This window comes from Carlito syrichta, unplaced genomic scaffold, assembly GCF_000164805.1.
Source record: "Carlito syrichta isolate Samal-C Ts95f unplaced genomic scaffold, Tarsius_syrichta-2.0.1 Scaffold301892, whole genome shotgun sequence".
Lineage (NCBI taxonomy): Eukaryota > Metazoa > Chordata > Mammalia > Primates > Tarsiidae > Carlito > Carlito syrichta.
The window spans coordinates 163,590-189,650 of record NW_007245988.1 but is presented as its reverse complement, the minus strand read 5'-3'; the positions used below and the strand labels follow the sequence as shown (position 1 = coordinate 189,650).

Genomic DNA, 26,061 nt, shown 5'->3' with positions numbered 1-26,061 from the left:
AATACTCTTGCACGTTCTTTTTGAAAAATGAGATAGCAGCAAGTTCTCGTTGCAAAATACTATGTGATGGTCCTTCCTGTTACATGACTAAGTGTATGAGAATATAGTGTTCCCTTTTTATCCTTCTGAATTCTAAACTGTTTAGTGAAAGCTTAAAAAAAATACAAAGATATTGCCTTCAGACTTTTTATACCTTTTTACAAAAATATCATACAATGGCAATAAGAAAACTGCAGGATGGTGCAATAGGGATGATCTATTTCACTACTGTGTCATCCTTCAAGCAACAATCCCATTCTGTTTTTAGCCTTTTTCAAAAGAGCACATTTAGAAATAATTGATGAGTAATGATGAAATAATCCCTAGGAAAAATAAAATTACTAAGTTCCTTAAAGTATCTTAAATTTATAAATGGGACCAAAGAATCCATAAGGTCATGTAACACAGAATAACTTTTATAGTATTTTTTAAAAAATGTATATATTTTTTGTCTTTAGAAAAAAAAATTGGTATACACAGACAAAAAGATGGAAATAACAGACACTGGAGACTCCAAAAGTTGGGGAAGGGAAGGGAGGACTACAAGGGTTACAAAACTACCTATTTGGTACTATGTTTACTATTTGAGAGCATAGTACCAAACAGGTAGTTTAAAATAGAAAAAAATAAATACCAATCTACAAACTGTTAGAACTATTCAAAAATAAATTTAAAAATTGAATTTGGGTCCAATGGGTATCTGATGTTTACTAAAGAATAATTTCAAGCCGGGCTCGGTGGCTCAGCCTGTAATCCTGTGCCTTTGGGAGGCTGAGGTGAGTGGAATGCCTGAGCCCGCGGGTTTGAGACCCGCCTGGGCAACTTGGCGAGACCTCATCTCTACAATAAATCAAAAAATTAGCTGGGTGTGGTAGCGTGCGCCTGTAGTTCCAGCTACTTGGAAGGCTGAGGCAGAAGGATCGCTGGAGCCCAGGGAGGTTGAGGCTGCGGTGGCCAGGAGCGGCCACTGCACCCCAGTCTCGGAGACAGAGTGAGACTCCAACTCAAAAAAAAAAAAAAAAAAAAAAGAATAATTTCAGAAAAGCAACAAATAAATGTGAAAAAAGTTAGAGCTGTCCAATGCTTATAAAGGACAAGCACAACTTACTTGATAGGAAAATCAACTAAGGTATCCAACTTATCTCTCATGTATCGACTGTAAGAAAATCGCTTGAGATGTACCACAAGTACTGGAGGCAGGGACCATAAATCCAATTTCTTTGTAGCTTGCTGATGTTCTTTACAATTTGGACAATACCTAAAAATAAAAAGATATTTAAAGCTCGACAGAGGTACAAATAAGCAAACAATTCCCATTAATAAATATACTAGACAAAAAAAGCTTGCAAAATTTTACATTTATTCAGGGACCAAATATTGTATGCTTAATATGTACCAGGTTGACAGCAACTCCTCTTTATTATTTTTACTTTCAACACTTTCCAAATAGGTTTAGCCATTATAAATTAATATGCAAATGAATATTCAAAGAAATTATGAGGGTAGATTGTTTACATTTTAGTACACTAAAATAACATTTACCACAAATCTATGCTGAGAATAGGTATTATAAAATCTCAAATCTTCTGGCCTCCAATGGAATAACACCACAAATGTATCTGTATAGTTTTCCTAAAAAATTCTCTTGAAATTCTTGGGAAAAAGTAACTAAAATTATTAACAGTAAAATGGCTAATATAGAAGATACAGTAATGAAATTAAGGCCTAACACTGTATAATACTTTCAAAGACATTCCCTTTCCTCTAAATAGACTATAACTTATATACAGAATGCTTACTTAAAATAGTCAAAGGGAATTTAGTGATGACTTTTTCAACTAGATGTAGCAAATACCTCAGAATAAATCTTTACAGAAAATAATTAGGAACAATTATTTCACTTTGTCTCTTACCAGGGATCTTCAGCACCTAGCTTTTCTTTCGTTGTAAAAAGCTCAATGCAATCTTTTAATTTCACAAAGGGTTTTTTAGGAGGTTTGTATTCCACACTTTCATGTTTTTCAAAATCCTAAAGAGAAGTATTTCTTGAGTTAAGAGAACAAATGAAATAAAACTCATTTTAGTGATACCATATTACTATGGATAATAATGAAAACTCCTAAACTTTCTCAAAAAAACATAAAGCTTACTTCAGTAGAGATTTACGCCCTACTTCTAAATAACTCCTGTGTACACCTATGACTAAAACATGTCAATAGAAAGCAGGTTCAAAACCAGCTCTGAACCTTTCTTTGAAAAAGGTATTTTTGAAAAGACTTTCTCTTCAAATTCATAACCAGTTTTTTATAGTAAAATAAATATTTGGTAGAAGCAAAGAGTGTAACAACACAGTATGATTAACGGTGATAATCAAAGTAAATTAAGGAAAGGAAAAAGAAGGAGTGAGTGATGACTTACCTCAGCGGCATTTTCATCAAAATATCTTTTTTTCAAATCTGGATCCCAATCCAAAGCAAGAAAAGATCTTTCTAAGGTGGAAAACATATTTTTTTTCCTTTAAAATGATATGTCTTAGTGTTTAAATTAACGTATTTTAATGTCAGGATATAAACCAGAATAAACAAACAGCAATTTTTTCTACTTGCACTAGGTGATTAGCGCAAACAGCTGTTTCTAAGTCAGTGAAGTAATTTAAGAGTTTAAAGAAAGAGAACAAAACTTAAGCATGAGTTCGACCTCCATTAGTAAGCAATGATATGCATTCTAGTCTATAGATATTAAGGCCTTTAAAATTTGAGATAGAAAAATAAATGGCATTTTTCATGGCAGGACTAAATTTCATGGTTTTCACCTAAAAAAAAAAAAACATGTTCTGTTTGTTTCATGTTCAAGCCATTTTCCGCAAATACTTACCATCTAGCCTAAGCTGCCTGTCATCAAATCTTATATGTCTGGTATCATCTTTGATGTAGTTGATATCAGTATTGCCTAAGTTGTTGAACTGGAATGTAAACAATCGTTTTTTGTGTCCCGTGAGTTGACCTTTGCAAGTTTCCTCAGTACATAATCCATTTTCAGAATCATTATCTCCGCCAACTGAATCTTCAGATTGACTGTTTTCATTCTCTGAGGGAAGTTCTTGATCCTGGCTGGATTCGTCATCTGGCTCATCTGTTTCCATTTCACCTAATTTTAGATAGTAGAGATCTTTAAATACACCCACTGCTATATTTTAACATTATTAATATTACTTTTCTTAGATTTGCAGATATCTTTAATTCTCATCTTCTTAACTTTTTCTCTAAGGCAATAATGTAAGCAACAAGTTTTTACAGTTTAAGAGCAAAGTCTTACTTGGCGAGCCTTCTTCATGGATGCCATTTGGGCCATTCCCATTAATATTCTGGTCCTTACAGCAGTGTAGGGATCCTTCGGTTTCTTCAGTTTCAGTAGATATTTTGACATATCGGCTTAAATACAATCACAAATTAAAGTTCAGTTCGACAAAGGTAAAAACCTAAAAAAAAGTTTTCTATTCTATCAGTAAAATAACTTTTAATGCAACAACAGTGATCATACAATAGATTAAAAAATAAACTCAAACTCAAGATATATTAACAGTACCATAAGCGTAACTGACAAGAAATTTGTGTTTTGCTTGTCTTTATAAAAGTAATTAATTTGTTACTTTTAGGTGTTTATATCTTTCTTTTATATGATAAAAGTTTGTGACAAATAATTTCTCAACCTAAAAAGTATTATATTTATTTTATCATTGCAGAATTGTCTGGCACTTACCACATTCTCAAAAGCAGGAGATTATAAAGTTTATCTTCAGTGTTGTTTCGTGGTACCGCCATAAGAAAAGGCTGACCAAAAAGTGAAGAACCAGTATGGTGCGTATAACTTGAGTGTCTGAATTTTTCTCTTAGGCAAACAGGAATAACCACATGCTCTGTATCTTCTGTCCTATTGATGTTAATTTCAAACCTACAAGGACAAAACTAACCATAAACTCTCAAAATGTTATGTTATTTCTTTTGACTTTTTCTCAAGTAATATTTTGCACAATGAATTTTATACTTACACATAAATATCATCCCGTTCCATAATACTACTAAGGTTTTCATCCATAGCGAATATTCTGTGAAATCTATGATTGTATATATCAGTAACTATCATCTAAAAGGAAATAAATTTCTATTAAGCTGGTTTTACAACACTGAGAAACTAAACACCAACTTAGACACTTCAGCCCCAGAAACACCTTACCTTATCTGCAGGCACTCCTGACAAAGCAGACAATGCTGCACAAAGATCTAGTATATTTCCAATTTTGGGGACAACCACTTTGTACTAAAAAACAAAAAAAAATTGTAGTAAATGTATTACTTTGTAAAAAAGATTCAGTAGATGAGACTGACCTCATGGCTGTTTCCTCACATTCATGTGGCATTTGGCTCACAGTGTCTGTCTCCAGTCTTGCCATCCTAGGTGACAATGTCCTCATGGATGGTTTATCCTTGCCTTATTGTTCCTTGTCTCCGCAATTCAAAGACCTACACTTGCATTCAGCTGTAGTCAGTTTCCTAGACCCTGCCATCACCTGAAACCACTCTACTTCTGGTATCTTAAACTCGGTCTAACTTCCTACTTCTGGAAATGCATTCTTAGCTACTCGTGGTTTGCCTCCAGATTTCCAATCCTTTCGGCTCTCAGTTTTCTCCAATCTCCCATCTCCCAACCGTCTTCTTGTCCTCCGTCCAAGCCCACACGCCTCATCAACTGCTCCACTGCAAAACCTTCTACATCTCTGTTACTCAGTTTTGCTGAAACTTCTCAGAGCTGTTCAAATATACTGGAGAAAATTCCCCAGTTTTAGAGGCTGGTGTACTGAAAATTCAGTGTCCAATCTCAACTGATCCTTCAAACACTAACCAGAAATCATTCTGCATATCACATATTTGCTTTTTCTCTCAATAACTATTTAAAATCTTCACTTAGGCTTCCTATTTTACTACTTCTCCTTTTGTATCAGCAGAACACTTATTTCCCCAGGAAAATGGAAGCTCCCAGATACAGAAATTTCCAACTTCCTGCTCCCCTACAAACTTACTTAAATTCAGACTGGGTCTTTTCTCTGTCTCCTGCTGTTGTTGGATGGAGAGACTCTTCCCATTCCAGGCTAAGCCTAGCATCTGTGGTCTGAATCCTACCACTCTCTTCTGCTTTCTCTGGAACCTAAACCAAAAGTAATCTTTCTTCCATCTTCTCTTGACTCTATTGCATAAGTACAAATCTCTCAAATAACAAAACAGAAACAAAATAAGCCCTCACTGCTTTCCCTCTAATAACTCTTCCTCCAGTGGTCTTCCCCATTCTTCTGCTTTATAAGTAACTTTGTTCACAGTATCTATATTAGCATAACTTCCTTACCTCATTCACTTCTCAACCCACTTCCTGGCTTGTCTTTACCTTTTTACTAACCTGTTTCCCAGGCTACCAGTACTGCTATACAACTTATACTTTATCAGTCCTTACCTTATTGACCAATCTGACATGACTGCTGACCACTCTCCTCAACACTTTCCTTTCCCTTTACCACTGCTTCTTAGTTCTTTTCTACTGCTGTACTCACACTCCTCTGGAAGCTCTTCCCTAGTGCTCCTTTCTGTCCTCAGCACTCTTCTCAATTTCATATGCTTTCCTTGGACTCGGTGACACTATTTCCTAATTTGCTTTGGCCAGTCTGTATTAGCCTGCTGTTCAAGCACAATTAATAATGGCCCCTTGTCTTTTCAAGAGTTCTTGTTTCGATGATGCACCACAGGGTCAGCCCAGCACTAAGTGGTTTCATTCTTCTAGATCACTGCCTGCTATCTCCATAGAGTTCACCATCTACATAGAGCTCACAGTCCAAGGGGTATCTCAAGCAGTCTCTCTCCTCTAAGTCATGCTAGGTCATCATGCTCAATACTAAGATGGGTTTCTTTTTAAACCTGTTCTTCTGGTATATTCCAATCAGCAAACAGCACCACTATCTCCTCTGTTTTCCAGTCCAATAAAAAACCTGTCATCATCTTTGAATATGTTTATCCATTTCCACTTCCCACATTCAAACTGATTCTTTAAGCCGCCATTCTAACACTAATCTTAAAAGTTCGAGCCCTTGTCATTTGTCTGTTATCTGATCACTGTAAACGCCTCTTACCTGGACTTAATCTGTATGATCTAAGCCTTTCCTATCCAATCTATGCACTAGCCAGAATCATCTTTCTCAAACATAAATCTGTCCAGTAATCTCTACACTTAAGAGCCTTTAACAGCCCCCCCAGTCTTCAGGATGGTACACAAACATCCTGTCACGGCAGCAGAGTCCTTGGTGATTGAGCTCCTGCCTTCCACATGAGCTATGTGTAGGTTCCAGAAATGCGCCATGTCCTCTTTCACCTTCAGTCCTTGTGTATGCCATCCGCTCGGCCTAGAATTCTTTTATTTCCAGTTTTCAGCTGCTTACAGCCTAGTCATCTGTCAGGGTTTGTCACAGGCACTGCTGCCAGTTTGGGTAGGATACTCTGTGTTCTCCTGCAGCAGCCCATCACAGCACTTTTTACATAGAATGACAAGCTTCTTGAGAACAAGGACTCAAAACACCATGACATTTGTAGCACCTTGCACTGTGTGGGAGCCCAACACATAACATACGTTCAATATGGTTCACGAGAAACTTCCATGACCTGAATCATGTGAAGGGAAAACTCATCCAATAAGCTACCTCAGCTGATTTCACTTGACTTGCCAGCTGCTTAAGACATCGTGGCATGAAGCTATCATTTTGTTATCTGAGCTGTCACTACATCTAAGTGAAAAAAAAAACCCCCAAAAACTGTGCTGACCATGGCTCTAATTTCTAATAACTTATATTCTTGGGCACCAAGTGAGAAAAAGTGGTAAATTGTTGAAATTCACATTGCTGAAAAAATAATATAAAACCCAATCTATGGAAGAATATTCAGCACACACCTTACGGACAAATGTGCAACAATGTGATCTGCCACTGTATAATACAGATCCCCTACAGCACGGGGGAGTACTGTCTTTGACATATGTGCTGTAGAGAAACACTGCATCAATACTGATTTTTTTGTCATAGTAAATTTTTACTCACTGTTCTACACTCTCTTGCTCCATTATACTCATGGCACATATTTGCAAAGCTGCAAACTTGAGAGGTAAGGGTATACTTTAGCACTGCTGCAGTTTCTCTCCCCTGAAAAAAATACTGAAATTCCTGCACTTATAAACAAGTGAGTGATATAATTTTAGAAGTGTGAACACATATTCCCTTGGCCAAAAGCAAAAGTAGGCCTTTATTGGCACTGCTCACAAATAAAGGCTAGTACTCAGCACCGCCCAATGGAATACTGAGATGAGGGTATAGTGTTCAGAGTTCATGAAGGAAACATACAAAAAAAACTCAAAACACAAACAAAAAAGGTTGAAATGTGAATACCATGAAAGTCTATGACTAGTCTCTAGTAGACTTTAATTACTTTAAATAAAAGGACTGTATTTTTATGAATATTGTATCTACCCAACCCTTACTGACAGTAAACCCAAGTACTTCCCTGAATGAATTATAAGATCAGAATTTTGTTCAAAGCATAGCTTTCACATGGATTTCATGGCTATTATGCACTAACAAACTGAGCTGTTTGGCTAGGATTTCTAGATAATAGTCTTCCAAAGACAGGAATCATATCTGGCTAGTTTAGAGAACAGAACTTATTAGGTGCCCACAAAATATTTTGTGAATATAATTTTTGAATACTTCTTGTGCAGTAATATCTATAAGTCACAAAGGTTGGAAATACAAAGATTTATAAAGTCCCTATCTTCAAAGAACTCATGGTTTACAAAGAAAAGATAAAAACAAACTAAAGGTCATCATAAAATTTGATAAGTGTTAGAATTTAGGGGAAAGAAGTGGAAGCAGCAGCTACTGGGATGGGTCAAGAGCCAGAAAAGGATGAATTACTAAACAAGTGAGAAAATACAGTGCTTTGCCCACACAATGTGAAATAATCCAGTTATAACACTAGGCAATGAAATCAGGCATACAACTAATATTCAGGCCTACCACAGGACTTTCAGATAGAATAAGCAATATGTGATACTTCAAAGTATTATCAATTAGAGACCATCCCTGAACCAAGTATTTTTTAGTCTAACTAAATTTCCATCTTTCTTCCAAGTTCTTAAAAAATAATACCATGTTATTAATTCTTGGAAACTAATTTTCAACTCGACACTGTAAAACCAATCTCTTAGTTCTCTTTGATCAGAAATTTTGTTTCTACATGACATATAATGTTATACATCCTTTACCCTTTCAAGATTCTAAAGTTATACTAATTTCCAAAAAATTTTGCTCATAAAATCTCTTATACAAATAAACATTACTATAAATAGGGCTTGAGGATTCAACACTGATTTTCAATAATAAGGACTCCACATTACTATTATTATTATTTTTTTTTTTGGAGTAAGGGTCTTTCTCTGTCACCCAGGCTGAAGTGCAGTGGCACAATCAAGGCTCATCACAGCCTTGTCCTCCCCTGGGCTCAAGCAATCCTTCTGCATCAGCCTCCAGAGTAGCTGAGACTACAGGCATAAACCACCATGCCTGTCTAATTTTTTGATTTATTTATTTTTGGTAGAGATGAGGTCTCGCTAGTTTGCCCAGGCTGGTCTTGAGCTCCTGGGTTCAAGAGATCCTCCCACTTTGGCATCTCAAAGTGCTGGAATTACAGATGTGAGTCACTATACCTGGCCTCACAACAGTAATTAAAAAAATAATAATAATGCAAAGAAAATAATCACCACTTACCTGCATAGGTTTTGTAAGTGGATCCATTCTAACTAAATAAACTTCCAAGGTACGTTCTTTTTTCATGGGCAATGGAAGTGTCAAGTAACAAAAAGGATCAAATGTTACTGAAATCTTAGCACACTCAGGACAAACTAAAGTTGATTTGAAAAGGCCATGAAATATATCTACTATGATAGAGTCGTTTCGCTTTAAATGGTTTTCCCAGGCTTCTTCAGCAACCACCTACAAGAAAAATAGACACAAGTTACAAAAAGGTATCACAAAATTTTAATGATGGTGACAATAATATCATGAAATTTACCTTATCTGGCCTTCCATCAGCATCTTTTAATTGTATATATGGTTTTTTCCTAATTCTATTCAAATCCTCATGTAGTCCATCTAATAGGAAAGCTAATAGTTCTTGACAGTCTTGCTGCTGATATCCAGAAAATTGAGGTGCAAAACGTCCTACCTGTGTCTGTAAGAAAAGCAAAACTACAAAATCAGTTCTAGGGACAGTTAATTTTTTTCCAAAGGTACAACTGATCCTCACTATTCTTGAATTCCTTTTTTGCAAATTTGCCTACTTGCTCAAATTTATTTGTAACCCCAAAATCAACTCATGGCACTTTCGTGCTTATTTGTGGATATGTTCAGCAGAGCAAAACACTTGGGTTATTTGATGTGCATGTCCCCAGGTAGTGCTGAATAGAAAACAAACAATGCAAAGAAAATAATCTTTCTTTTTTAGGACTCATCCTATAAACAAGTGTCCTTTTGCGGTTTATTTATTGATATGTTCTTCACATTTGTGTGCTTTTTCTTGGTAATTTCAGTATTTAAAGTGCCCCCCAGGTATTACACCACTAGTGCCAGCTAGTGTTCCTAAACACAAGAAGGGTGTGATGTGCTTTATGGAGAAAAAAATGTGTGTTACATAAGCTCTGTAAAGGCACAAGTTATGATGTGTGTTAGATAAGCTTTGTTAAGGCAGAAGTTATAGTGCTATTGGCTGTGACTTCAATGTTAAGGACTCAATAATATAAATTAAATAAGGTGTCTTTAAACAGAAACACACATACAGCAGTTTATACACTGACTGGTTGATGAAAATGGGACCAGAGGCTTGGAGAAATTAAGCCCTCTATTTTTCTTAAGAGCAATGATTTGGTATTTGTTATTTCAGTGTTTGGTGCAACCTTATGGAACATAACTACTGTTTCTCACCTTTTTTTTCATTATACTTCCCCTGCAACTCCCAGGACCTTTTTAGAGTTTTGTTTTTTTTAACCAGTCAACTGTCTCATACCCTGTCCTGAATTTTATGGGCAGGTATGCTGTGTATCTACTTTTGTACTGTGTGCCTTTGGAGGACCACAAACCATTGTAATAGCTATCGTTTTTCATCCCTCTTCTCCCCCTCCACCACGAACCAACATTTGTTGCCTTGGGAATAATATAACCCTTGTTGAGAATACATTTACCACACTAACCTTAAAGGCTCTTGGGGTGACGTAGCTAAACTTTCCAGACCACATTTGCTTTATCAGTTCGGCATAAGATTTAGCTATTTCACCTCTCATTCCCAAGGGATTGTCAAAATTCAGTTCTTCTTGATACTTATCATTGAGGAAATATTCAGTAAGTGGAGGTGTGTTGCTCAAACACTGCAAAGAATAAAATATATTTTCAAATAAAAGTAATCATACATTATCCTTAAAACGTGTTAAAGCAAACAAATTGATGTGCTGTAACACATAGAGAAAAACTTAAAATGACGGCCTCTTGCACTAATAATTTGTCGAATAAACACGCAAATGATGCACTCAACTATTACCCAATTTTCAACTCAACTACTTATAATAAAAATGCTAACAAATGTTGCTGTAAAAACCTGCATTAATTTTAACCACAGCACACTACCTGTTAACTGTGAGAGAAGCTCACGAGTTTTCTTTCATTTTACTTGACTGATAGAAATTATGGATTGTCTACTCATCCCAGGTACCTGCAAATTAGCCTGAGTAGGTAAAAACTGAGACAGAGTATAAACAGGAAATTAACTTAATAGAAGAATTTACTGCTTCCATTGTCAACTTTTTTATTATGAAAGAGCAGCTATTTTTTTAATTTGAGTTGGAGTCTCACTCTGTCACCCAGACTGGAGTGCAGTGGCCGCTCCCAGCTAGCGCAGCCTCGACCTGCTGGGCTCCAGCGATCCTTCCGCCTCAGCCTTCGGAGTAGCTGGAACTACAGGCGCGCGCTACCACGCCCAGCTAATAATTTTTTGATTTATTGTAGAGATGAGGTCTTGCCAAGTTGCCCAGGCGGGTTTCGAACCCATGGGCTCAGGCAATCCACTCACCTCAGCCTCCCAAAGGCGCGGGATTACAGGCTGAGCCACCGAACCCAGCCGAAAGAGCAGCTTTTAATCCTTCTATCTGGTTCACCATTTTTAGAAGGGACAGTACACACTAGCTGAGCCTGAGAAAACAAGCTTCAGTTGTTTCAACTGAGCAAGTGGGTTCTCCCTTCTTCCAGCTCTTCTTTAATATTATAACAATCCAATTTTCCATGATGGCAAAATAAAAACTATGAATAAGTGAATTCTCCAACCCTTCCCCATTCTGAATTGAATAATTTAGTATTTAAAAAAAACAGATGGTTGAAATACAATTTTCCCACAGTATCTTATCTCAAGATGGAATAATTTTAAGTTGATGATACCATATCACTTGACCTCAATATAAAGACAATAATATTATTTTACAATTAGATGTCCAGAACATGCAATGACAGACATATGAACATAGAGGTAACTTTTTGCTGCAGGAGGGTATCTGTCTTGAAGTCAAGTGGCAAAGTGTTATAAGAAAAGCTAGTTGCTTGCATGTAAAATAGGAGAAACCTATTCTTATGGAGCTTGGAGTTATATTAATGGACATCAGAGTTTTTCAAAGCTCGCTTATAATAATTTGTATTAAGTTGTCTAGGTCTGGTAGCTATGAAAGGTTCAAATTGCTGAATTCATACAGATAATTTAGATAATAAACAATGGGTATATACCATATATTGTTTAGCTAAGATTCTAAAATCAGCATATTCAAATTTTACCTAATTTTTAAAAATAAATTATGGTGTTCAATTTTGTGATTTCAATTATAAATCAACTTATGTTTGATCAAGTCATCAGAGTATCTATTTAATAATTTTCTATATAATTTAAATAAAATTGTTTAGATTACTTATCTGGTCCCTACCTCAAGGCAAAAGGGAGAACTGCTTATACTATCATGGAATTTGCTGTAATTCTGAGGCAACGAAAATAACATAACAGTTGAATATGTTTGGGTGGGCTACATAGGCCTTTAAAGTCACACACATTTCATTTCAGCAGTGACAAATATTTATTTATGTGAACAAGAGAAAGAAAGTAGGCTACAAGTGTGGTAATTAAGGGAAAGGATACTTTCTTCCTAAGTCCTTTTCTTTTTATTTATTTTTAGAGTTGGGGTTTCATTCTGTTTCCCAGGCTGTAGTAAAGTGGCCACAATCACAACTCACTGCAGCCTCGACTTCCTGGGTTCAGGTAATGCTTCCACCTCAGACTCCTGAATAGCTGGGACTACAGGTGCATGCCACCACATCTAGCTAAATTTTTTTTTTTTCTCAGAGACAATGTCTTTCTATGCTGCCTCGGCTGGTCTTCAACTTCTGGGCTCAAGTAATCCTCCTGCCTCAGCCTCCCAAAGTGCTAGGATTACAGGTGTGAGCCACCATGACTGGCCTTAACTCCTTTTGTATTTCATCTCTCATAATCTTATACTCCTTTTGAGTTTCATTTTCTCTCCTTCTTTGGTATTGTAGTCCTCTTAATTATAAACCCATCACTAGAGGGAGGGCCCAGGCAATCTAGAATACATCACAGCTACAAAAAGTACAAATGCCATCACTCAGTATCATCTGATTTAGTTAAAATAGGATCAACACTAAATAGTCAATTAGGCAAAGGAGAAGTCAGATAGCAATTTCCAACAATTATAAATTAGTTTTCAAATCCCTATATTTGATCAGCTCAGGGTTATGATACAAATATCACATTCCATTACTGTCTTTTAACACAATTATACAAAAATCCTAATTTATGGCTTTATCAAATATCTCAAAGAACCAAGTTGTGCAAACATCAGTAATTCTCAAACTTTGTTATTACTTTTTTATTAGAAAATATAGTTTATTTATAAAGTAAATTGGGGGGGGGAGAGAAAGAGAGAGAAGAGATTCACCTCCCCAAGGCAGAGGAGGAGGGCCAAAGCCAGGAAACATGGTGATGACCACAGCTCAAAGAGCACATGGCCACACCAAAGTCTAGTAAGGCAATGGCTGAATTTTGTTATTATTTAATTCATGTGTATCCTTATCTTGGAAAGAGTTTACAGGTATAACTGAATTTTTCTTTTTTGCTTTCCAATAGCATCCAGGGTGACTGTCCTAAAATGCAGAGCTAATCATGCTATTTCCTTTCTTTAAATCCTTGAAGGTTCTTCCTACTGACAGATTAGAATCCCAAATCCTTAGAAGAGTCTGCCAAAAGCTCACCTATGTAGCCTCATTCTTATCAATATCTTTTTTCCTACTCTGTCCCATCTTTTTTGATTACTTGTCATTTCTTGACCTCAATGCACCGTCTCTGTAAGTCTGTAACATTACTCCATCTGCTTGAAAATGTATCATTCTTGCCTTAGTAACTTTTATCAGCTCATCAAGATACAGGTATTCTACCTGGAAAGCCTCCCTAAATATTCCTCTGTGTTTCCATAATGCTTAGTGCTCACTTTCATGATAGCACTTATCTTATAATATCCTATGCCTGTATAATTTTTAGACTGTCCTGCCAAGTGGACTGAAACCCCCGTGACAGCAGGTACCATGAGATCCTTTATACATCTCCCCCGTGAGCACCAGTCACCTGGCACTGAGCATGTGTACAATAAATATACGCTTAATAAAAATGTTTTTGTCTGTATTTACCAATGTGCTCATCCAAATTTATTTTGAAAGAAATATTACTAAATGAAGAAAAATAAATTTGATTGTAATGAGTATCTTCAAGTACTTCTCCACATACCTATTAAACTTTTCCACCCTTTTGTTTAACTTTGCATTTAATCCACCACCTGCTATGTTAGTGATTTTTCTGCTTTCATTTTTAAATACTCCTTGAAACCGAGACCAGCACTTATTTTCAATGACACATGGTTTGAAACTGATAATAATTCAATCTTAACTAAACAACAAAACACAAATAGTTTTAATGATAAGTAATAGACCGCATTACCTGTAAATATATCATAACCAATTATTTAAATTTAAGCTATTTAGTCCTAAATGAGCCAAAACAAGTATGCTATCTATTGAACATAATGTTTTAAGAAACTCACAAGTGTAAGCAATTGAATAGCCTGGATAATTGTACACAAATTATAATAGTTTGAAACCTAAGGTGATGTTGGTTGTTTCTCCTTCACCTTGAAAATACCATTATGAGTCAATATGGTCTTAAAACAGTATAAAGACCAGTTAAACTATTAAACATTCTCATCACTTTTGGTATAAATCTCAAGGCATAGTTAGAATAAGGTCAAAAAACTATTTTAGTGCTCTAGGTGATGTTATATCAGTATTTAATGCCATCATTCTGGCAGGAGAAGCTAGTTTCTTTGAGTTGGTCACAATGTAGTTTGTTTCGTAATTACCTTATGCAATTCATTATTTAACTTTTTCACATGAGGCTATCTTAGAAACATGAACACTCTGACGATTGTAAGAAAACTGAATAGTTGGACTGGCTACCATTAAATGCAATGTTTTAAAGAATAAAGATAATTTTTCACTAGCTCAACAGTAAAAATCATAACCAGAATTCCGAAGTATTTATCTCAAAGACTTGTCTACTATAGAAATATCATTCCCATCAGAGAAGACTGTTCCCAAACAACTCTTTTCTTAAAGACATACATATTTTAACAGCCTCACATGTGTAGCAGTAGAAAATTTCCCTTGTAACCTATAAAATACTTTACTGAATGGTATAATATGAACTAAAAATCATACAACCTGTGTTGTGCCTATGTGGATACAGCTTTCACTCTCTCTCTTTTTGTTTTTGAGTTGGAGTCTCACTCTGTTGCCCAGACTGGAGTGCAGTGGCCGCTCCCGGCCACCGCAGCCTCGACCTGCTGGGCTCCGGTGATCCTTCCGCCTCAGTCTTCCAAGTAGCTACAACTACAGGCGCATGCTACCATGCCTGGCTAATTTTTGTTTTACTGTAGAGATGACATCTCGCCAAGTTGCCCAGGCAGGTCTCGAACCCGTGGGCTCAGGCAATTCACTCACCTCAGCCTCCCAAGGCGTGGGATTACAGGCTGAGCCACCGAGCCTGGCTAGCTTTTACTCTCAACACTTCTTGTATCGTACAACTGAACAAAATTCACTCTTCCTTAATACATGGTTGATCTTCGCAAAACGGAGAATATATATGAACGTATTAAGAAAAACAAAAAGGATTATATAAACTGTATTAATATGTTATTTTTGTGACTACTTGTAAGTTTGTAACATGTCTACCACTCATGCCACTTGGAGATATGCCTCTGTTAGATTACTGGAGTTCAATTGTCTAACATTGACAAATGCTAAAACCTCAGTGTTTCAGGAACACTAAACCTTATAATTTATCATCAAAAAATTGAGGTCCAAATATGAAGCATTACTGATCATAAAACAAATGTCTTAGCCACATTTTTGTTTATATCATAACTGCATGTAAAGTTTGGTCCTAAAATTGGGTCAAATTTTGTCAATATGCTAAAAATAAAGTAATAGACTAAAGTAAAAAGGACTGTACTAATAGTTCCAATTTTTAATGCAAAAGAGAAAAGGTTAAAATTTTACATCAGTGAATAGGTAAACGTATTTATTAGGTTAAATATTTTTATTTTGAAATTTAAAAAATGATCCCTACACAAGCTAACAGTATGCAAAATTGAGTTACTTGAAGATTTAAGGATTCAGAAACTAAATTTCACATTTAACGTGTGGTAAGCCTTCAACATTCACTAATTTAACCTTTGTGATATAATGACTGGCTGGAAAGCTCAGGACATGAGCTATTATGAAAAGCTGTTGATCTGTGAGGAATGGTAAAACGGCTGCTGTGAAGCCAGTCATTTAGTCAGCAGAAGTGATTGCCAAGTGTCTTCCTCCAAGTGGCTTTGTGGTTCTTTCCTTGTGTCCACATACGCATTTCAGACAGGAAACTGCAAGTAAGAAGCATACTCCTGAGTCTGAACTAGAAATCTTGAGATGTAGCCTCAGCTTAACGTACTAAAATTGAGCCTTTGCATGCACTCCTTCCCTCCTCAGAAAGTTCTTCCCTTGTAAGAAGTCCTATTTACTCCTTAGTCCTCCAGCATCTCTTCTAAATGCTACATCTTCTTTAGCACCTCAAGGAAAAAGAAACATTCCTTCCTCAGAGCTAACTTGACACCCTGAACTCACTTTTACTATACTTGAGAGCTGAGTTAGTGTCTTATTCACGTTTGTACCTCAGGATCTAACAAATGCTTGGCACACAGCTCAATAAAGATGTGTTGAATGAATGAATAAAAACTTGTATAGTAGAAAAGACTAAAGTAGTCCTTTAAACAGACTCAGATCAGTAGGAAAGCACTTGACTAAACAGGAGATCTGAATTGCATCCTGCTATAATTCTAATCTATCCAAATGTCTACAAGTTCAAAGACAAAAGTCCAAATAATGCCTAAAAAGGTTTTCCTAATAAAGGAAAACCACTGTGAATGCCCCAACGACTGCCAAGATAAATCTGTAAGTAAAAGGTATACAAAGGAAATATATTTGGAAATATGTTTTTATGACGACTGTTTCCCTTTAAATCTTCAACCTGGAAGCAGATATAAAAATTCTAAAGAGAATTCTTCTAAATTAGGGAAAAGGTAACAGTATACTAGAGATCTAAAAACATAATGATTTCTAAGAGTTAAAAGTAGTTTTGGCCAAAGAGGTAGTTTTTGGCCAAAGAGGTAATAGGCAGGGTCTAGTTTGAATTTTATCCTTTAGCTGATGGGAAACAGGTTTTAAATGTATCATAATCATATTTGCATAAATAATTATATTTGCTTTTAAAAGGTACCATCCAACAGACATTCTGTGATATGGATCAATACAGACCTTTACCCACTGCCTGTTTTAAAAAAGAATGCCTAAGCCTTTCAAATAACTCATGAAGTATTAATTCTCGGTGAAAAACTCTCTAACTATACATATTCTTCCTTAATCCAGCATCCTAAACTGAAATACTATACGAAATATGATTTTTTTTCATTATTTAATTACTTGGAAAGATGTACTGCATTGCACGTAAACTTTTCTTTATATACACATGCACAGATCCCTTTGCTCTACATTGTCTTCAAAGTTATTCCACTAAGTATGCTCTAATTAGTAAGACTGATGTTTCTAGAGTTCCCTGAAAAAAAAAAATGTAAGTGCTGCATGTAAGAGCCTCAACTTTGTACTTTCCTGGAAACTTCTATATGTTTAAAAAACAAAAAAAAAAATCTATGAAGTCAAATAAAGTTTTACTATATAACCAAATCTCAAGTCTATAATCAACATATTTTAGGAAATGAATAATTAATAGCCATCCCAATAACTTGTAATGAATCTGGAATTTCCCCAGTACCTGGAAAATAGCCAAAGTAATCCCCTTCAAAAAGAGAAAGTTGTCTTTTGTAATGCTGAATATGAACCACTCCCTTTCTGTTCAGGTGCTCCAGAGGCCCAATTCTCAAGTGATCATGTATGCTCACTATTTTAGTAAACCGGTAACTAGAACAGGAAAGAAAACAAACTTAATTTTTGATTACCTAAAGTTTTTGAGTTGCGTAACTAATTATGTAACTGATCAAAAGGTAATGCCACTTACAACCCTTTAAACACCAACTAACTGACCAATACTAAAAATAAAAACCCAATCATAAAAGAAGGGATTCATTCTTTTTTTTTTTTTTTATTTAAAAAGTAAAACTTGAAGTAACCATGATTAAAATCATCTTAGAATACCCACAAGTATTATTTTTTCTGGATTTTTAAGGTTAGTCGGATAAATAATTTTCAGTTTGCCATGTAAATTGTTTCTAATTCGTCATGACAACAGTATAAGCATTCTGAAAAGATACAGTATAATTCCAAAGCATACTATTAACACCAGAATATTGGCTCCAGTTTTGTAAAGACATGATAGATACTATAGGAAAATCTGACATAAACCTTCACATGTAAAAACTACAGATATGGCCTTCCCTTCATCAAGTAGATTTTTTTAAAAAGAGCTATTTTAAGCTACTTGATGTTTTTATTTTTGTTACATTTTTTCTATGAAAGGCAAGTCTCATTACATTTGAAAGCTCAGTCCTGAAGATCTCCACCTATTTTGTGGGAACGAATACAACTCTGGCTCTGTCTTTCTTTACATGTCCATTCTTTGAAGTTTTTTTAAAAGAACAATTTTGGGTAAGTAAGCCATAGATGAATATAACTTTCCTCTTATTTATTTTTTAAAAAACATTTAACTAGGATTTTTCCCTGGCTCAATTAGTGAAGAAAAATCTAGCATACTCTACTTAAAATACTGTAATTTTACATAGAGAAATGTTGTTTTTAAAAACAAGGTTTTGAATTGGTCAAAAGGTAATGCCACTTACAACCCTTTAAAAACCAACTAACTGACCAATACTAAAAATAAAAACCCAATCATAAAAAAAGGGATTCATTCTTATTTTTTTTTATTTAAAAAGTGAAACTTGAAGTAACCATGATTAAAATCATCTTAGAATACCCACAAGTATTATTTTTTCTGGATTTTTAATATATATATACACTTTAATATATATCCTTGATCTGGTCCCTATGCTTAAGATACAAATACAATTAAACCTCATTTAAAATCCCTGCTGTTGCCCCTTCCTTCAAATTCGATGGGCACTTCTTCACATACTCCTTGAATTCAATGAAGAATTATCATCAAAGTTGTGAGAAGTATGACAATGGATGGGAAACATTTTATTGGCTAGCCAAGAAATACCAATTCCTTTTTCCCCCCTCATCTATAGGATTAAGGAAGGAGAATTCTAAATTTGTTAAAAAGACTACCCTGTTACTCACAATGAGTAAATCATGTAACCAGAGATGTCAATGTTAAAAAAAAACAGCCACAATTATGTAAAGACCACTGATTTTCACACTGAAAGCTGAGAGAAATAGGATAGAAAAAAATTCACTTGTGATATAGATAACTGTGAAAGATTATTATACCACCAATAAAGCTATATACACTTCAGGTAAGGTGTTTTCAAATAAGGTTTTAAAACTACTAGACTATGACAGGAATTGTCTGATTTTATTTTTAGGAACAGGTTATTCATGAGTGATTTTATGTTTAGGTATTCACTTTACGGAAAGCATGCTACAACCAAATGGTTCTAATGATACTGAAAAATGTTAGTGCAAGTTTTATTTATTTTAAATGAAGATATGAATTCTACTTAATGTTGATATATTATCTCCTACCCATTAATAATTAAAAATTGGCTCATAATAAAATCAAAGTAAATATTAACTTTTTAGGTAAGATAGTAATTTATGAAAAAAACAATGGCTCTTTATAAATTTTTGCTTGTTTTCAGTTCCTTGCACATAATACCCAGTAAAACAAAACAAAACAAAACTGAATAAATGAGCCTTCAGAACTGTGTGATCTGTTGATCAGTTACTAAGGCATAAAGGAAGGGACAGCAGACAATTTTTGTAAAAGTTTAACTGATCTACTGCATTCTTTAAGAGAAGCAACCAAGCCATAATCTTCTCAGTATCATTACACTAGGTCCATGACTGACAATAAATAATTAAGCTGAACTAAAACAATTTAAACCCTATATGTCAGCACAAATTAAAAAGGTTTCTGATTATTTTCATACTCAAAAACTTTACCCAAATAGTCATCCAACAAATATTAAGAGAAGATTGCTATTTCAAAGTCATATAAGTAATGTACTAAAGGATTTCTTCATATCTGTCACTATGAATCATTCAAGGAATTATCTCCATGGCAGTGCTGGTATGAGCTGACAAGTTAAGACTAATGTGGCAGCCCAACCCAAGACTATCAGACCAGTTACATCTGCAGAACATAGAACATAAGTTATAATACTTTTTAGGCCATATATAAACACGTGTGTGTGTGTGTGTGTAGCTCTCTGATCCTTCAGCTGCAGTTAATATGTATTATGTGCCATAATTCTTTTTAAAATCAGTGTGCTCTGCCTGCTCTCAAACCATACGAAGTGGGGACCAAAGGGAGGCCCAAACTTTACCCATACAATGTCTACTTGTATACCTAATCCTCAGTCGCACCCCACATTTTTAAAATTAAAAAAATAAAGATTCAGTAGGTTATAACGCAAATGATTTGAATAGCTGGAACCATCTGCAAAAAAGTTAAAAAAATAAAACATCAAATAAAATAACTGTGCTCACCCGGGCTCAGTGGCTCAGCCTGTAATCCCGCGCTTTGGGAGGCTGAGGTGAGTGGATTGCCTGAGCCCGTGGGTTCAAGACCTTCCTGGGCAACCTGGAGAGACCTCCTCATCTCAACAATAAATCAAAAAAATTAGCCGGGTGTGGTAGCGCACGCCTGTAGTTCCAGCTACCTGGAAGGCTGAGGTGGAAGTATCACCGGAGCCCAGCAGGTCGAGGCTGCGGTGGCTGGGAGCGGCCACTGAACTCGTCTGGTGACAGAGTGAGACTCCAATTCAAAAACAACAACAACAACAAAAAAAAAACTGTGCTCTTTTGCAGTTCAGAAGACTCTAGAAATATCATATAATCTAGTAGAGGTCAGATTCCAAACATTTCTGGTAGATAATTTTTCTAATGCAGTTTTTCTCAAACCATCTGTGTATAAGGACCAATTTAAAAAAATTTTTCTAAATCACCACAGACTGATACTTGTGTAAGATACAATAAAAATGAACCCCAGAAAAATAGAATTAAAAACAACATACAAAAACCAAACCCCATTTTTATTGTTCAGTTTAATAGATAAAAAATTACTCTACCAAGTTGCTACAGAGATTTGATCACTAACACTTTCTGTACTTATTTCATTATTGACTAGAACTGTTTTATCCACAGACATGTTGTGAGAAACATTCTCATGTGCTTATTTTTATATGGCATTAGATTAAACATTGGGGACAAAAAAGAAAAGCAAAGACAGCCTCTGGTTTAATGATTCTCACTCTATAATACATATCTGCCCAGGAGAAATGGATAGAAGAAAGAGAAAAGGTATGGGAAAGGCAATCAGGGAAGAGTTAACAGTAGGCCAAAGAGATCAAAATAATTAACTCTAAGATTTAAAAGTAGTTTTGGCTAAAGTGGGAGGCAGGGTCTAGCCTGAATTTTATTCTTCAGCAGATGGAAAACAGATTTTAAATATATCATAATCATACTGGCATAAATAATTATGTTTACTTTTTAAGACAATGAGTCTGGAAGCAATGTACTAAAAGAATTAGAAGAGGACAAATGACAGAAAAAAGAGAAGACTCAGAGACATATTTTAATAGTTCACAAAAAAGATGAAGTATTGAAATAATGTACTTGCAGAAAAAGAAAGAACAGATATAAATGATATTTAAGAGGTAGAATAAATAGGATTGGGGGTCTCAGGTTTTTGACTAGGATGAACTGGGTAGATGGTTGTATCTATAAGGAAGTATAAAAAATAAAAGAATCAAGATTACTCTTAGCAGACAGGTTGAATTTGAGTTATATGTAGACCATCTTGGCAGGACTGTCCACTTAACAGTTACATACTGGAGGGAAATTCAGAAGGGAAAATTATGGTTGAGATAGATTTGGGATTTGTCAGTATATAAACTGATGTCAAATTCTCATAAATAAAGCAGCTACAAAGAACCTAGCAAACAGGAGGTCAAAAGTGATCTTATTAAAAGTAATTTCTATGGGCTGGTATGATGATGAGAGCATCTGATGCTTATACACTGTTTACTATGTAGCAAGCACTTCTTAAACACTTTATCTTCATTTGTCAGATAAAGAAATTTAAAAGTCTCTTTTTTTTTTTTGAGTTGGAGTCTCACTCTGTCGCCCAGACTGGAGTGCAGTGGCCGCTCCCGGCCACCGCAGCCTCGACCTGCTGGGTTCCGGCGATCCTTCCACCTCAGCCTTCCAAGTAGCTGGAATTACAGGCATGTGCTACCACGCCCGGCTGATTTTTTTTTTATTTATTGCAGAGATGAGGTCTGGCTGCCCAGGCGGGCCTCGAACCCGTGGGCTCAGGCAATCCACTCACCTCAGCCTCCCAAAGGCACGGGATTACAGGCTGAGCCACCTAAGGAACTTATAAGTGGCAGAAGTAGGATTCAAATCCAGGTAGTCCAGTTCCCAAATCTGTGCTTTCACCTCTCAAGCACTGCAGCTGACAGACTGCAGTGAAACGAGGTTACTGAACACAAGAGGAGAAAGCACAGAGCATCCTTCTCAAGATAATGAGACATCACTCTAGTCCCCGTTAAAAGAAAAACAACACTTAACTATGTGGAAGAAAGATAGTGAAGGGGTAAGGTTAAAGGCACAGAACACAAAGGAAAGAATGGAGTCTCAGGGGAGGTAACAGGTTCCAGAACTTTGATGGCGGTATCATCATAATGACAGAGCCATCTTGGTATAATAATTCAGTGCAAGCACTGTAAATGTAAGAGGGTTCTCAAAATATGTTTTATTCTACTATTAAGGATTTCCTTATAAGCAATCAGTAACATTTTTATCACAAATTTGTTTCACTTTAAAAACATTTATTGAAAACCTTCTTTTGGCAAGGTATGTAATACAGTACTTAGAAAACTAAGAATTATTCATTCTCAGTTATATGTCAGGTATATACACAGGCACTAAAAAGAAGCTTATATATTACTGAAAATATTTTAGGTACTCTTCATTTTAGAGCTGGCGCATGTGAAAAAGCATCAACAGTTAGCATATAAAAGATTCCAACATGTGTTTAATGAGTGTGTGAACATGTGTTTTTTGCTGTGACAAAACAGACTTCTGACACAGAGATTTCTTTGGTGGAAAAATGTGGGAACAAGCTTGAATTATAATGTTACAGTCTGGACCTCTGGTAATTCTCTGTTATTTTATGACAGGATGAACAGAATATAATGGACAGTGATGCACTCAACCAAGTGAAACCAAAACCCAATTCGAATGTTACCATCTTGGTAAAGAATCACTTATTGCCCAATCACTCTCTTCTCTTTGCTTTCATGACATTTTGCTGATCAAGTTTTCTGTTATATAACATTTTATCTATCTACCTACCTACCTGTCTATCTCACTTACTAGACAATGAACTTCTAGAGGACAGATACTGTCTTTGTAAACTATGATCACAAATGTAGAACAGTGCTTCGTACACAGTTGAAACTCAATGGATGTTTGTTGAATTAGCTAAATAAATTAATAATAACAAGAAAACTAGCTGCTCTTAACTCCTTTGCCCTTTTCTGTTTCCAAGCCTAGATGAACTCATCATCTATCTATTTTATGTACCACATAACTGAACATGGCTGGAGAAGCTCAAATGTACCCTCGTATCATTCTAAACTGATGAACCCCAACCTCAAATGAAATCTTGATACTGATGAATAATATCCTTTCATTCTTAGCTAATGATCAGGTCTTGTATTTTGAGATAACAGAAGCAGTGTAAGCCATCACAAAAATCTAGAAACAACTTGCATCCATAATCCCTTTCTTTGTTTCTACTACAACAGAGGTGTCTTTCCCCCATTCAGATGTCGTATTGCAGGGCTTAGTTCTGGGACATCTTTTCCACAGATGCCCTTGTTTAGAAGAAACTGTTTCTATGACTTTAAATACCACCTACAACAGCTATATTTCTATTTCCAACCTAGACTGCTGATCTACATCCAGACAAGAATATCCAACTGCCTGTGGTATGTCTGCTTGAATGTTTTACAAACATCCTAAACTGAACATGCCTAAAATTAACTCATAATCTTCACCCCACTCCAAATCTACTTCTCTCACTGTGTCCCTCTCCTCCTACCACTGATTTAATTAAATGGTTATATCCATCATCATGAAGTAAAGCCAGAAACTATAGAGACACTTGCGATTCCCTCTGCCTCTCATTATTTTGAGTGCCTGCTATACACCAGACACTACTTCCAGGTAATGGGGCCACAGCAGTAGCTAAAACAAAGTCCCTGCACCATGCAGCTTACATTTATCTCTGTGTGTGTGTGTGTGTGTGTGTGTGTATGTGTGTGTGTGCGCGCACGCGCTCATGCACGTTTACATATGTTGGGAGGAGGGAGGGATAGACAGCAAAAAACCCAAACATAAATGAAGCACGCCAGATGGTCACGAGTGCTGTATGGGATGTGGGGAAGGACGTAGAGTGACTGGAAGAAACTGCCTGATACAGAGAGCCAGTGGAAGTGAGCAAGCAAGAATATAAATATTTAGAGGAAGAAATAATGGGCACAGGAAACTCCAAGTTCAGAGATCCCAAGGCAGGAACATTCTGGACACGTGTGAGGGGTACAGTGAGGGTGGAGGGGAATGAGCATGAAGGAAAGTGGTCGGAGGGGCCGGCTCATGTAGGAACCTCCTCTCTGTTGTAAGGACTCCAGCTCTTGCTGAGTGAAATGAAAAAGGATCTCTCTGGCTGCTTTTTTTTCAAAGGACAGACTGAAAGGGCTAAGAGCAGAAGCAAAGAAACCTGGTAGTGATAAATGCAAGAAGCCAAATGTGATGACAGCAGCCTGGAGCCTTCGATGCCTTTGTAACCCCTTAATACCCATATTCTCCACCATCTGGCTTTTGCCTCCTTCTTCAAACTCATTTTGTCCTACCCCCTTCATACATTAATCCACAGGCTACTCATTTGGTTCTTCAGACTTGCCCATCTTAGGGGCTTTTGCACATGTTTTTGCTCCAGCTTACTTCAACTCTCACCTGCCTAACTCATACCTATTCTTTAAGGGGTCACAGCTCAAATGTGACTTCGGTGAGAGTGACAGCTCTCCCATCTCCCATTATATCTCATAGCAGTCTACTTTTTTTCTTAATGATGCTTATCATAATTCAGGATGGATTTAATGTTTATTCTCCCTACTAGACTGTAAACTCCATGGAAACAGAAACTGGTTTGTTCATCATGGCATCATTAGTGCCTATCAGAATGAAAGACACTTAGTAAACCCTCATCAATGAACAGATGATGCCATGAGTATATTTTACTTGAAGAAAAGTTACCAAGCATCTACAGTATTCTGAAAATAATGTTATAAATAACTTCTGGTTTTTGAAAATCAACTTTATCATCAAAGGAGGAAAAATAGCCACAAGTGATATTCAGAAGAATAAAAGCAATTCCAAAAGCAGCACTTGACTGTTTCTGAACACCGTGACCATCAAACAAATGTGTATATAACCATGTAAGGAAACTATTTTGAGTGGTAAAACAATATTGCTACTTTATGGAGCATCTTGTATTATGGGGGCCATTCATTTGGCATAAACATAACATCATTTCTAATGGTTGTACAACAGTGTGAATATATTTAATGCCACGGACCTATACATTTAAAAATGGTTAAAATGACAAATTTTGTTATATTTTACCACATGAAATATGTTTAAAGCATTTCTTATAAGTTAATTAGCATAATTTTGAAAAAATACGTTACCGCTGAACGTTCTGAATAACAACCCAGTTTTAACTCATGTATTACCTTGTCATAGTAACTGGCAAATCACATAAACTTTCCTTGCCTCTATTTCCTCACTAGAGAAATAGGGATACTTACAACCTAACATGTAGACTTCTGTGTAGAAAAAACTAAGAAAGTGAAAGATGATATAAGAAACACCCTGCACTATGCAAAGAATTTATTTTTATATAATACTATTAATTGAACAATGGCTTCAGTAACCAATTCACTGACACTCTTCCCTGCTCTGAATAGTATAGTTTTTAAATCACTGTA

General features: G+C 35.9%; 1 protein-coding gene across 1 annotated transcript in view; it reads right to left on the bottom strand.

Moving 5' to 3' along the window:
* The window catches only part of USP15 (ubiquitin specific peptidase 15), a 97,640-nt gene that overhangs the window by 11,547 nt on the left and 60,032 nt on the right, over positions 1–26,061 (bottom strand). The window contains exons 8-18 of the mRNA XM_021711166.1: positions 10,369–10,542; positions 9,195–9,353; positions 8,891–9,115; positions 4,273–4,356; positions 4,088–4,182; positions 3,799–3,990; positions 3,355–3,470; positions 2,914–3,186; positions 2,458–2,528; positions 1,953–2,068; positions 1,148–1,297 (exon numbers count right to left, since the gene is read on the bottom strand). Coding sequence (XP_021566841.1) covers positions 1,148–1,297; positions 1,953–2,068; positions 2,458–2,528; positions 2,914–3,186; positions 3,355–3,470; positions 3,799–3,990; positions 4,088–4,182; positions 4,273–4,356; positions 8,891–9,115; positions 9,195–9,353; positions 10,369–10,542 — 1,655 coding nt within the window. The remainder of the gene's footprint in view (positions 1–1,147; positions 1,298–1,952; positions 2,069–2,457; positions 2,529–2,913; positions 3,187–3,354; positions 3,471–3,798; positions 3,991–4,087; positions 4,183–4,272; positions 4,357–8,890; positions 9,116–9,194; positions 9,354–10,368; positions 10,543–26,061) is intronic.